Source organism: Helianthus annuus, chromosome 2, assembly GCF_002127325.2.
Source record: "Helianthus annuus cultivar XRQ/B chromosome 2, HanXRQr2.0-SUNRISE, whole genome shotgun sequence".
NCBI lineage: Eukaryota > Viridiplantae > Streptophyta > Magnoliopsida > Asterales > Asteraceae > Helianthus > Helianthus annuus.
In genome coordinates this window covers 99,642,096-99,657,058 of record NC_035434.2, presented here as the reverse complement: position 1 = coordinate 99,657,058, position 14,963 = coordinate 99,642,096, and the positions used below count along the sequence as shown (strand labels likewise).

The following is a 14,963-nucleotide window of genomic DNA, read 5'->3' as shown; positions in this document are numbered from 1 at the left end:
CGAGTTATCGTTGACTTGTAATTCGTGTTTTGTCGAAGTGTCGTAAATTCGTTTTACAAACAATAAAACGTCGCCAAAGTTTAATGTACCTTTATATTCGTTTTGCAAACTTAGATAATTGTCGTTCTTAGAATAAAATATGTTTCGTGTTACGGGTTTTTAACAAAAATCGGGCAGAGTTTCCTCTGTTTTTCGACTACCCCGACAGTAAAAGTCGTCGTATTTTGTCAAAATTCAACAATAATCCAAATCAATTCAACATATACTAAAATTTTATCAAATACGATAAAATAAAACATAACTAATCACTAACGGTATCGGTCGAGCTCGGTTTCGCGTTTAACTATATAAAATATAACGAAACTATTTCGCTACGCTTTAACTTTACCGGGTCCTTCGTGTTGACTATCGTTGACCTGTTGACCGAGTTGACTCGGTTTGACCGGGTCAACCGAGTTGGACCACACAAAAACAAGTCCGAACCAAAACTCGAACTCACTTGACCGAATCTTGAACAGGAGCTGAGGTTGACCGCACTCCAAACCAATCTGATCCGCTGAACTATAACTGGAACTGCAAGACCCGAGGTAAAACTCGAAACAAAATAAAATTGCATATCATTCGAAGAAGCAAGCTGAACTGAACCTGACCTGAACTGTGCTAACCATCGGACTGCGACTCTGACCACCGCCACGCCACCGTCGACGACGGCCACCACCATCATCGTCAACACCAACACAACCGGAGCCACTGGTCCGTTGCCGTCGAGAACCACAGTCACCGGCTCGGTTGCCGTCGCCGCAGCGGCGGCGCTGCCCCCTTCTTCCTCCGATTTCTCCTTCTCTCTCTCAGTCTATCTCTCTCTTCGTCTCTCACTTCTCGTCCCGGTTCTGCTGCTACGTTGCCGCCATGTGCGGCTCCCTCTTCTTTCATCGGAGTTGCACACGCGATGGGGGGTATAACGGAAGGGTGGTGCCCGTCGGATCATCACGGAGCCGGAACTCCGACACCGGCGGCCGGATTATCAACAGAGAAGAAGAGGGGCTGCTTGGTTTGAGACCTGATTGTGGGAATGTGAAGACTGGATAACTGATTGTTGATTTTGATAAGGTTTTCAAAGAATCCCTATACAATTCTTGTCTGTGTGTGTGCTCAGATATAGATGTGTAGAGAATCAAGGAAGATGGGAGAAAAGGGCAGATCTTGTGGTGTGCGGATGTATACGAAGGAGTTTAGGGTTTTGCTTTCTAATTTATAGTTAGGTTAAGTATGGATTTTAGTGGGCTTGGGCCTCAGGCCCACAAACCCGCTTCTCGTGTGGCCCGATACATCTACGAAGCCCATTTTCGAACACGATCGTAGAAAAATGTATTAGAATATTATTTTAGGGTCGAATGTACTTATAATTTACGTTATAAGTCATTAATAGGCGCGTATACTCGTCAGTCGCGTTAAGTCCCGTAAACTGAGTAGTTCGTCGTTTTAAATCTGTTTTTCGATCTGTTGTCAACTGCGAGCATTAGAATTCGAAAGCAAAGCTAAATATATTAAAATATTTCAGTTTTCAAGTTAACACGCGTGTCTGATGCTTCTGTTTCGTTGTCGATGCGTTCTTACTATCACGTTTTTCGTTCACGTTCGCATTTTATGACGTTTGGAAGCACGACAATTTCGCAAAACCACAATCACATGTATAATTTATATGTATAAACTTCGTATTTGGTAACGTTGTCAATATTTTGTACGGTGTCAGTTTGTTATCATTTATCATTTCGCAGATTTCTCCAGATATCGCCATACGCGCACTGTAGCGTCAGATAAGCGCTCCTAGGCATTCCAAAAGCCTAATTAAGTTAATTCGTGCCTTAAACACTACTTGTTATCTGCTTAAACGTTTGTTAATCTCATAATTAAAAGGCGTTAATTACCGGTTGTCACATTCTCCCCCTGTTGCAGAAATTTCGTCCTCGAAATTTAGAGTATGTTGTCTCCTCAGAGTTGTGACGTTCCTAGGTAAGTCCGAATAATACCAAAGTGAATGACCGCGTAATCAAGTCAAGACTTATTCAGATTACGTGAGTGAAAGGACATTTTGCATTAATAAGAACCCAACAGTTCAACTGAGTTTGTTCCAGAAATCGATGTCGAGTAAACGAAGCATAGTGAGACTGTTACCAATGTGACCAAGTTTACGGGGTTAAACAAAAGAGGAAATTCAACCAATGGAATTCCAAATGAACGTTCACAACTGCAATCAATTTTTGAAACAATAGAATTCACTGCCAACAGAAACAGGTGTTGGTTGTTGTATAAATGAAACTCGAATTCAACAAACTCAAATAGATAGAATCATAAAAATGACTTATCAACCATCGAACCATTAAATGAATAAAATCAACGTGTTGCAAGGATACACCAAAATGAAATACAACCAAACTTGGTGTATCATCATCTTAATACATAGTTGCATTAAGACCATTTAAATGATGAGTCAAACAAAGAGCATACGTAGTTTCGCATGAGCGGCTGATTGTGATTAGCACAAGCTACAAGTTTATACCGACGCCACAAGGTGTCGTAGTGAATGAAACAATTCAACAATAGCGGTGATCGAACAAATATCACATGTGTTTTGCATGAAACGCTCGATTATGATTAGCCCAAGCTACTAGTTTATACCGACACCACAAGGTGTCGTAGTGATTTGAAATAATTCAATAATAGCGGTGATCGAACAAGTATCACCGGTGTTTTGGAAAACAAGTGAGAAGTTCAACGAAGTAAATCTGAATATTTGTTTCAAACAATTCTCATAGGATTTTCAACCGAAGATGAAATAAATAAATAATGTTTTTCGATCGTAAATGAAAGAGCGATAAATATCACAAAATGTTTGATCGATGAAAGAACCGTTAGGAGGTACACCAGAATCTATAACATGAATTTGTGTACCATTATCTTAACACACGATTGTATTAAGACTACTTTAATATGATAAACCAATAAAGCGGATTTAGTATCAATAAACAAATAAATAAATAATTAAATCCGTACATGATGCGAGCAACGAGATTAGCACAAGCTTCAAATTTGTGAGAACGTCACCACAAGGTGATCGTGATCAATGAAATGATTCAATGAAGTCGAAGACCAAACAAGCATGTTATGGTTCAAAGCAAATGAAGTGCTTGTTGGGATTATTTCGAATATGATGGCCTCAATCCATCATATGGAATCTCGAATCGAATATATATTACGAGCAAGTTCAATCAATTGAACTTGGTTGAAACATAATCCAACAATGAATTCATGTATCAATAAGAAAGTTTCGACATGGCCACAACGAAAAACCATGTATGTAGCTTGAAAAGGAAAAGAGTTTCAACAAGTTTCGTTGACTCGACATCAAGAAGTCTAACGCTTTGCAACAATGAAATCATCCAAATCACAATGCAATAATCGACATAGCGAAACAATATTGATCGTTGATAAAGCAACAATTTCGAGTGAAGCCACATGCTTAACAAACAACGCATGTGTAACATATGAATTCGTTAATAATGAAGCAAATGAGTATTCGCTACTATGAAAGAAAATTTTCGTGATGCAAGGATCATTAGGGGGAGTAGAAATGCGAAAATCTACTCGTTATATGCGAAAGTCAGAATTTCAATACAAGTAGTTTAAGGACTTTACCTGGAACTTCGTGTGATGGTCGGTTGTTAGGTGACATTACCATGGAATGTCGAACATAGCGTATTCGCCATTAATGAAGTAGGGGGAATGCGAAGACACGTGACTTCTTGTGCAGCACCAATAGTTGCGAGTCTCTTTAGACTAAGTATCGATCGTTGCGAAATCTTGTTTAAACGTACCTCAGCGTGTTTGGTGTCGTTTGCAGGATCACGTGGTAATTTGCCGCATTTCGATCAGTAATTCTCTCGCTGACAGAATTAACATCATTGTTGTCGTGCCCAAGTGTGTTTTCCCCAAGGCCTTGCCTCGAAAATCGTGTGTGATGTACTTCGACATCCGCTGACGTATAGTTTATGTTTCACGTATAGTTGCGCAATAGCGTTCCGTTCCACGTAGATTACCTGCTCGGGTAAGTGAAATAGCATAGAAGGCATAATATAATGGTATTTGCTCGAGTAGTCACGGTTTCTAAGGGAGGACCTTTAATGAGTTTCGACATAAGTTTCCAAAGGTCCTAAATGCATGTTATCAAACTCTCAAATTTTGCTTTCTGTATGTATTTGTTTGTGTATCGTGTATTAAACACAGCACTCGTGTATGTTTAAAAACCAAAATGTTGACTCATTGTTTTCGGCAACGGTTGGAACCCATATTCGAGTCTTAGGCGTTCTGTCTGTGTTCAATTCTTGATATCTAAGTCCCTAGAGGATAGTGAGGTTAAAGCCTAGTTATCTCTACAGAAACCTAATTCGCTGAAACCTAATGCTCTGATACCAATCTGTCACACCCCGAAATATCAGAGCTGGCGTGACTGGACCGGTATCTTCATTGCACAGCGGAAGCAAATAAGCTAAGACTTCTTGAAAATGAACGCCGCTAAGTACTCGAATTCCCATGGGTTCTCCTATTCCAACCATTCCATAGTTTTGAAAATGCAACCTGAGAAAGAACATGCGAAAAAGTCAACATAAAGTTGAGCGAGTTCATAGTTTGTTTTGAAAAGATTTAAAATAAATCTTTTTGATAACCGGTTTTAAAGTTGTTGAGAAAATACAGTAAAATTATTTTCTTGGCATGATATATGAAAAACTGTGAGGCTAGCCCACAATAGTCTTTGTGCATTGCACGAGAGAGAATGGGCCGAGCCCAAACGAACCTTTGTAAGCAGGATCAGCGCTTCCTCTTACTTAGGTATAACTTGAAAACCGTTACTAAAGTTTGTAAATCCATGTACTTGTGAGTTTACATCAAATGAATCTTAAAAACATTTGAAAGTTCAGTTTATAAGTAGGTATGTAATGCGTCTATGAACATGTTGATCATTAATGTGTAGCTAAGACATTAATATGTGTGCCGACATAGGAAGCACTCAACCCGGTAGACGATTTAAGTGTCGATTCACTTCGACAGGGACACAAAAGCACTCTAAGTGGCCGCACAAGGACCGTGAGTGGGGCTCGCCCGTACCCGATAGATCTACCCCCTGTTCCGTGGTCCTTAAAAGGATTAATGGTGCCTAAGTTAGCGCCTATTCGCACGTGATCCAAGAGTTCATTCCATAGCTTAATCATACCCTAGTTAATATGTATTTCAAAAGAAAAAGGGGGACATAAACCCATTGGGTTGTCTTGTTGTTCGTACGCAGACCAACCCAGTCCCGTTGTAGTAACTAGGACATTCCAGTCACTAGTCATGAAAATCATGCACGTTTGCGAAAATACGTGTTTGTTATGTAAAACCGGTATGTTTAGTATAAACCGTTCGTAAACCATTTGAGTTCCTTGAAATCCATTCGCAATATGGTTTAGAAATATGAGGTTTTCGCTTATCGAAAAATTGTTTACTTTTGCAAAACTTGCATGTCTTTCCACCCCCGAAAACATTTATAAAAATGTAAAACAGTAAAAAGTGGGGGTTATGAACTCACCTTGACATTCCTGTGCAAAGCTAGCTTAACGTGATTTCGTGGTGTCGTTCCAAAAATGTGAACTTGCTAGCATGCATCCTACGACATTCCTACCAAAGAATACTTATAAGTTTCTAAATAAACGACGTAGTTAAACTACGTGTCCGAGCTCTACCGAGTCATAAATAAGACGACTCTACGGAGGTGCTACTACTTTGATTTGAAATAACCGAACTTCGGTTATTTGATCCCATTGATAATTAAGATCAAACTAATTTTCGAAAACAACTTAGTTTTCGAATCGTTTAGAAATTATATACATTTATGTATATAATCATATATATAAGTGTGTGTGTGTGTGTGTGAAGCCGTGTTAATCATCGCTAATAGAAGGCGTAAATGAAATGATATGTATTCGAAATATCGTATATGATACGGTAATATACCGTTGTAGTTTTCGTAGGATGGAAATAAATAAATATATATATATATATATATATACGTATATACATATATTCGAAAACTCGACGTTTGAAATGAATATAATCGACTATACTCCTTTTATAAAAATAGATTCGTATTCTAGACGATTGAAATAAATATAATTAATTATACTTATTTTGTATAATTTTCGAATATTAAACGGTTGAAGTATATAAATCTCGAATTTCGTCGTTTGAAATAAATATAAAATGTTACATTAATTTTTATAAAAGTATATGAGTTAAAGACATTGGAAATAAATATAAACAATTATATTTATTTTATAAACATTATACAAGGAACGATGTTTGAAATAAATATAGATAATTAAATTTGTTTTACAAAAGTTTTCGAGTTATCGTTGACTTGTAATTCGTGTTTTGTCGAAGTGTCGTAAATTCGTTTTACAAACAATAAAACGTCGCCAAAGTTTAATGTACCTTTATATTCGTTTTGCAAACTTAGATAATTGTCGTTCTTAGAATAAAATATGTTTCGTGTTACGGGTTTTTAACAAAAATCGGGCAGAGTTTCCTCTGTTTTTCGACTACCCCGACAGTAAAAGTCGTCGTATTTTGTCAAAATTCAACAATAATCCAAATCAATTCAACATATACTAAAATTTTATCAAATACGATAAAATAAAACATAACTAATCACTAACGGTATCGGTCGAGCTCGGTTTCGCGTTTAACTATATAAAATATAACGAAACTATTTCGCTACGCTTTAACTTTACCGGGTCCTTCGTGTTGACTGTCGTTGACCTGTTGACCGAGTTGACTCGGTTTGACCGGGTCAACCGAGTTGGACCACACAAAAACAAGTCCGAACCAAAACTCGAACTCACTTGACCGAATCTTGAACAGGAGCTAAGGTTGACCGCACTCCAAACCAATCTGATCCGCTGAACTATAACTGGAACTGCAAGACCCGAGGTAAAACTCGAAACAAAATAAAATTGCATATCATTCGAAGAAGCAAGCTGAACTGAACCTGACCTGAACTGTGCTAACCATCGGATTGCGACTCCGACCACCGCCACGCCACCGTCGACGACGGCCACCACCATCATCGTCAACACCAACACAACCGGAGCCACTGGTCCGTTGCCGTCGAGAACCACTGTCACCAGCTCGGTTGCCGTCGCCGCAGCGGCGGCGCTGCCCCCTTCTTCCTCCGATTTCTCCTTCTCTCTCTCAGTCTATCTCTCTCTTCGTCTCTCACTTCTCGTCCCGGTTCTGCTGCTACGTTGCCGCCATGTGCGGCTCCCTCTTCTTTCATCGGAGTTGCACACGCGATGGGGGGCGGGGTATAACGGAAGGGTGGTGCCCGTCGGATCATCACGGAGCCGGAACTCCGACACCGGCGGCCGGATTATCAACAGAGAGGAAGAGGGGCTGCTTGGTTTGAGACCTGATTGTGGGAATGTGAAGACTGGATAACTGATTGTTGATTTTGATAAGGTTTTCAAAGAATCCCTATACAATTCTTGTCTGTGTGTGTGCTCAGATATAGATGTGTAGAGAATCAAGGAAGATGGGAGAAAAGGGCAGATCTTGTGGTGTGCGGATGTATACGAAGGAGTTTAGGGTTTTGCTTTCTAATTTATAGTTAGGTTAAGTATGGATTTTAGTGGGCTTGGGCCTCAGGCCCACAAACCCGCTTCTCGTGTGGCCCGATACATCTACGAAGCCCATTTTCGAACACGATCGTAGTAAAATGTATTAGAATATTATTTTAGGGTCGAATGTACTTATAATTTACGTTATAAGTCATTAATAGGCGCGTATACTCGTCAGTCGCGTTAAATCCCGTAAACTGAGTAGTTCGTCGTTTTAAATCTGTTTTTCGATCTGTTGTCAACTGCGAGCATTAGAATTCGAAAGCAAAGCTAAATATATTAAAATATTTCAGTTTTCAAGTTAACACGCGTGTCTGATGCTTCTGTTTCGTTGTCGATGCGTTCTTACTATCACGTTTTTCGTTCACGTTCGCATTTTATGACGTTTGGAAGCACGACAATTTCGCAAAACCACAATCACATGTATAATTTATATGTATAAACTTCGTATTTGGTAACGTTGTCAATATTTTGTACGGTGTCAGTTTGTTATCATTTATCATTTCGCAGATTTCTCCAGAAATCGCCATACGCGCACTGTAGCGTCAGATAAGCGCTCCTAGGCATTCCAAAAGCCTAATTAAGTTAATTCGTGCCTTAAACACTACTTGTTATCTGCTTAAATGTTTGTTCATCTCATAATTAAAAGGCGTTAATTACCGGTTGTCACATTTTAAGTGTTATACCTCTAGCTCGGGGCTAGGGAAGAATCTATGCGAAGAAGTGGTGGATAAAAGCAAGATAACGAGGTCCTTCGCCTTCCGTTAGCTCCAAGACTCCTTATGCGTGACCTTGAACACTTGTATGATGTTGGAATGGAATGATCAAGAGCCGACAATGGATGTAGAGGGGGAGGGGAGTTCGGCCGAGAGTTATAGAGCAAGAGGGAGTGTGTGTGTGAGAGTTTAAGTGGTGATGAATATGATGGATTATGTAGGCTACTTATAGACAAAGTTTATGATATTTAACCATTGGTTCTCATGTCTCCAAGATATTAGGCAACTATAATATTTTAATCAAAAGAAATCATCTCTTGTCCCCACTAGTTGGCCGATTTCAATGGGGGGGGGGGGTACTAGTTCAAATCCAACTAAATAGTTAGACATTAGTTAGGTTAATCTTGTTAAGTTTAGGGTTTAACTCGGTTAGTGGTGTGATGCGTTCTAATGCGGGTGTTAGGGTATTCAGGGACCCTGACTGGCTCAGAAAAAGACCAATATTGTTAATGTCAATATTTTTATGTTCCGGGTAAAGTCCGGTTGTTTGGTTGGATAGTAATCCGTTAAAGTGCTTAAATAAGCTTTTAAGTGTTGTAAATAACATTTTTAGTGACACATCTTATTTCCCAAAGTGTCAGGAATATTTTCCTCATGTTTTGGCACTTTGTTAGTTAGCCAGAAGCTAGTATATAAATAAAAGTGCTGTGTTTCGTGCTTAGAGTACGTTTTAGGCACATCCAGTCATTATATCTTATTCCTAGAGACGCAGTTCTACAACCCTTGTATCCCTACACTCACTATGGGTGTAGTAAAATATTTCTGGCCCATACAGGCCTTAGAGGCAGTGTTTGCCTGATGCTGGCTTTATCAGCATGTTCAATAGGTTATCCGGTCACGGTGCTACTGTGCTTTTGTGCATCATGTTTGTCACTAGAGTACAGCATGTAAATTATGTAGTGACGGAAATCAAAGTAAGATGCAGATATGTACAAGTATCAACAGTCAAGTAGCAGTTCATCAGTAATTTCAAGTAAGCACAGTAATTAAGCAGCAATTAATTATTAATTAAATCGTACGGATACCTGGTTTAGTGAGGGTTGTCACATACAACTCGATGCGCTTGTATGGAGGGTCCACCATAGTTGGACACAGCACAGCCAACTCGTTCGACCTCTTGGTATAAGCCTCGATTTCTGACCCAGTCATCTTCAAGTGATAAAGCTCGTCCTCCAACTTATGGATGTCTTCCCGAGTGCAGTACTCTCTCTTGATCAGTTCCTTGAAATCATTCCAGGGTGTGGCGTTAGCAGCTGCCAACCCTAAAATCTGAACTTGGGCGTTCCACCAAGTTAGTGCTATTCCTTCTAGCGTGCCAGTGGCGTATTTCACCCTGCGAGCCTCAGGGCACTCACACATCTCGAACACAGACTCGAGCTTTTCAAACCAGTGGAGGAGTCCAACCGCCCCTTCCGTGCCACTAAATGTACTTGGACGACAGTCCATGAAGTTCTTGAAAGTGCAGACTGGTTGCTGTGCTGGTTGACCTAGTGTGTACGAATAGGACAAAGTTTAAACACAAGAGCTAGCTTAAGAGTGTAGGATCTAAAGATCCTAGTGTGTGCTATGACTACAGGATATACCTCCTGCTTGGGCGGCTGCAAGTGCCGCAGCAACTTGAGCTTGAACGAGAGCCTCTAGCTGGGCTTGAGTCATGTTAATTCGTCCAGACATGATCTTCATTGTAAAAGTAGCGTAAGTGAGAATGGTTCGCGAGTAGGGCGATGACAGAAAAGTGTAAGCACGTAGGTATTCTCATGTAATAGTATCATGTGTATCTAAGTGTACTACGAGCAAAGTTCTATACGTTTCTAGCAAGCAGGTAATAAACATAAACCTTATTACCTAGGATGTCGAGTCTTGCACGTGGAGCGAAACGTCGTTGTGGATCATTGAGAGCACTGTTTTGGTTATAGTCTGGTTTTAATAAAACGTTTCCCATATTAAAACCGAGTTCTCTATAACCAATGGCTCTGATACCAATCTGTCACACCCCCAAAATCCACACGCGGAGTACCACCGCTTGGAGGCGTGACATGACCAGGATCAAGCCACCAATCATAATGAAGATATAAATAAATAGTAAATGTTATCCATCAATACGAAAGGTGTTTATCAAAACCAATGTAAGTAAGTGTAGCGGAAGCATTAATGTAAAACCCAACATAAGTATTAATGTTCGAAACGTCATAAGTGTTTAATAAGTAATCACGATCCATTTGCCCACAACGACCTGCTCCTCCTTGTGCAAGCTCCATTAGTACCTAAGGTCCTGCAAGGCATGCAGCAGAGAGTCAACAACTAGTTGAGCGAGTTCACAGTAAGAATATGCATAACAGTAAGTCCGTATGTAACATGTGGCTCTACTGGGCCGATATTGGTCTCTATTGGTGGGGGCTTCCCATGTTATTAATCCACTAGACTATGCGTAACCATAAGTGTTCTTCACAACCGAGAACAGTAGCGCGTATGGGGTTTACGTAGGTTTTACGTAAGTATCCTTCACAACCGAGGATAGGAGTACGCGGGGGTTTACGTAGGTTTTACGTAAGTGCCTGACACAACCGAGGCAGTAGTGAGTATAATAAGTTCACGTAGGTTTTACGTGAGTGTCCTTCGCAACCTGAGGACAGTGAGTAACTTGAGTATACGTAGGTTTTACGTATGTATCCTGCACAACCGAGGACGATGGTATGGTAGTCTAGTAATTGAGTCCGTATTGAATCTATTCAACCTTATCCTTATCAATCCCATTCCCAACACCCCGGGAATCCCATGCCTTGGTAAGAGTGTGAACTCACCTTGGGTTGCTCGGCAGATACACAAAAAGGGGTTCTTGAACTAAGGGTGGTCAACCACGTCCTAACAGGGTTACCATACAAGTCAGGTTTGGTTCAAGTAATGCACGTATGAATCATAGCAAACACGTATAGCACGTAAACAGTCAAGAGTACAATGAAATCATACTTGTGCGTTTCAATTATTAGCCCAAATGTAATTAGCCCAACATGTTGTGCGATCCACATAAATCCCGGCCCAAATAGTATAAGTGATCCAATAACATATGCGGCCCAAATATATAACACATAAGCGAACTTGTGCGGTCCGGTCAGCCTTGTGCGATTTATAGGCCTTGTGCGAGTGACTTGGGCTTGTTCGGCCCAATAACAAAACGATAATCATCTAACATAACTACGGCCCAACTAAATATCAATTACGTGACTTGTGCGGTCCGAGTGTCCTTGTACGATCCAGACACTTGTACGATTCCATTGGGTTGTGCGATCGTGTCTTGGGCCTTAAGGCCCAACAGTTAACAACTATACGGTTTGTGCGATCCAAAGGATCTTGTACGATTGGGTAAGCTTGTGCGAATAGGCTCCCTTGTGCGACCCGGAGCCTTGTACGTGTGGGCCTCTTGTACGACCAAGAGACCTTGTTCGATTCGTTTAATTATCCGGATATCATGCTTATTCGGTTACAATTATCAATTATCATCAATAGTTTCCAAATTTATAGAAATCAATTAACACCAAATCAGTTTCACAACATCCAAATTCTCGATCAAACAAGCAATTATATCACTAATTCGTATGAACCCTAATCTGATTCAACATGAACAATATTCAAAACATTTAAACATATAGTCTAAATTCGTGTTCTTGATCCTTAGCATCAAACATATGAACGATATCCATCCAAAAACATCAACAACAGTCGATTACACTCATCCGATTCACATATGCAAATAGCCGATTATCATCCTAAACGATTTACAAGACTAACCGATTATCATCCTCATTCAATACATACATGTGGGTCGATTTCTAGTACAAAAATCATTTATCAACATAATAGATCAATCAATCATGCAACAATCATAAGTACACTAACCGATTAATGGTAGTAAGAGGGTGATCCGAACAAAGAATGCTCCTCGGTTGTCTTGTGCCGTCAAGTTCGAGCGAGAGAGAGAGAGAGAAGCTAGGGTTCTTGTGTGTGTGTATTGTGTTTTGCCAAAAGTGTGGGGTAGTTACCATACCCCAAGTGTATACGAGTAGGGGATGGGCCGACCCAACATGGGCTGCCTTAAAGTCCGATTACAATCTATCCGGCCCAAAAGGGCTTATGCGATTGGTTGTGTAGTGTTGTGCGGTTCGGGTTGTGTGTTTATCATACATACACGTAACACATACATAACATTCATTATTCACAAAGTTCATATAATCACATGTCATAGCATTAATCATTTAATCAGTCAACCAAGTTCACATACGTTACCTACAATACAAAAACGGGTTCAAGGTACGAGTTGTCACATATGAAGCTTATATATTTAAGATATATGCACAATCTCAAATCGAGCAATGTATTGACTTCTCTTCATTTGAGATTGATGCACATATCAGAGGATGGTTATATCCAAGAATGCGATTTGGCACCTATATTAAACGTGTTAGTTGTTTTTTTTTTCTCTGTATCCTTTATTCTTTTTTTATTTTTTATATGTCCTTTAAATGATATATTTGAGTGCATGTTTTAAAGGCTGAGAGCTCTATTGCTGGCTTGAAGAGAGGTTTCGATGCTTTGAACAACTATCTAGCATCACACACTTTCTTGGTCGGTGATGGTGTCACCTTGGTTGAAGAAGAAGAGGCACCGAAGTCTAAGCCGAAAAACCCTCTTGATTTATTACCTCCGAGTAATATGGTTTTGGATGACCGGAAGAGGCTTTACTCTAACACTATGTCTAACTTCTGTGAGGTTGCACACAAAGGTATATATTTACAGAAAAAAGGGTGTTAAAATGTATGTAGTTTTTGGGTGGAAGCTTCATTTGTGATGCTTATTATACTGCCGCATCCACAAGGTACTAAGCATTACATCTATTGTACACTACTTATATATAATTGGTCATGCTATAAGCATTACATCTATTCAGCAAATGTTTATGATTTGTGTGACTTGCTGCTGTTGTTTGATGACGGTTTTTAATTAAAAAAAAAAAGGCGAATTGTAGGTTCTCAATTTATCAAAGTCGATATTCTTTTTTTTATATATCCATTAAACAAGTAGTCACTATTTCAATATTGATGATGCTGTATTTAAGCTAGATGGGTCATAATTGTTTTAAGCTACATGAGAAACTGGGACCTTTATATTACTGAATCAATACCGACTTTTGACGCTTTTCGGTACCGATACCGGTACCTATTTTTTGAGATTTTCGATACCGGTATTTTCGGTTGGTACCGAAATCACCCCTATGTCAAATGAAGGAACCTTCAATACTTCGAAGGTTTATTTGAGGTCTTTTACTTTATTTATTTATTAGAAAAGGCAAACATATGTAATGTTTTATTTACCCAAATAAATAATAGTTATAAAAATAAAAATCCATTTAATTACATGGTTTCTTTTTCATATAGACTCTTTTTTCGGTTTTTGTATTGAAACTCTATGGTTTATTTTTGGTTTCCATCTTTTGCTTTCTATAGTATTCGTTTCTACCTTCCGCTTTCTATAGTATGTGTTGATATCATTACGAATCAAACACACACTAATGGAATTCCTATCGTGTCCCTATGGCAACACACTTCTCTCTTTCAGTTGCTATAACAATTGGCGGTATCGTAATGTAACGTATTATTTGATCCTTTGCTTCATGTATTAATTAAATTAAATTTGATATAGTTATTTCATTTTGTTTGCTATTTTTGATGTTTTAACTTTATAAAGAGGCTGGTTTTTAAAGTTCACACATGTTTTTATTGTTAGCGATTGTTGATCAAGTTAAATACATATACCTGCATAATATATATTAAGCCTCACAGTTCAATTTGTCAATTGTTTGTATGATTTAATTATGTATTAATCATATATAGTTTTTAATATAAGTAAGTTTCTCTAGCCCGGGAAGCAATCCCGGGTGATAACCTAGTAAATTATATATATGAGCTTGGTAGTGAGAGGGGCGGGGGTTTGGACATTTAGTTGCCAATTTTGTGCCTAAAATCCTATCGTTTGTTACCCCAAGCTACTTACTTAAAAATTTACCCAATTTGACCCAGTCTTATAGTGTTAGTAGTAATAGTTTTAGTAGTATGATGTAGGTATGTTTGATGCTTTATTGTATGGTTATTATTAAAAAAAATCATAAAAAAAGAGAAAAAACAATGAAAAATTAAAAAAAGAAGTGATGTTTAGTTGTCTTGTATATATTAGTTAAATTGGTAGTTGTTAGTTTGCTTTATTGTGTAATAAAAAGACCGGGTTAAGTTTTCGCTACTTCATATATTCCATTTCCTACCCATACACCTAGCCACGTTACAACCTTGAAAGTCCCTTTGATTTGCATTCATGTTTGGCACTTGTTAGGAGAAGGATCGATTTAGGTACAAGCCTATAGTTGTGCAACCGCCCGTTAGCCTTTGTGTGTCTAGCTCATATTGCTAGTGCTTACTTGTTACCGAGAGGA

General features: G+C 39.0%; 1 protein-coding gene across 5 annotated transcripts in view; it reads left to right on the top strand.

The window, feature by feature from the left end:
* Window positions 1–13,449, top strand: part of LOC110913863 (probable elongation factor 1-gamma 2) — a 38,677-nt gene extending 25,228 nt beyond the window's left edge. For all 5 annotated transcript variants that reach the window (XR_004869996.1, XM_035978824.1, XM_022158686.1 and 2 more), the window contains one exon: window positions 13,031–13,449. Coding sequence is in view for 4 of the 5 variants with exons in the window: in XM_035978824.1 (XP_035834717.1) it covers window positions 13,031–13,291 (261 nt within the window). In the remaining variant the exon portion in view is untranslated. The remainder of the gene's footprint in view (window positions 1–13,030) is intronic.
* Window positions 13,450–14,963: the final 1,514 nt, after the last annotated feature.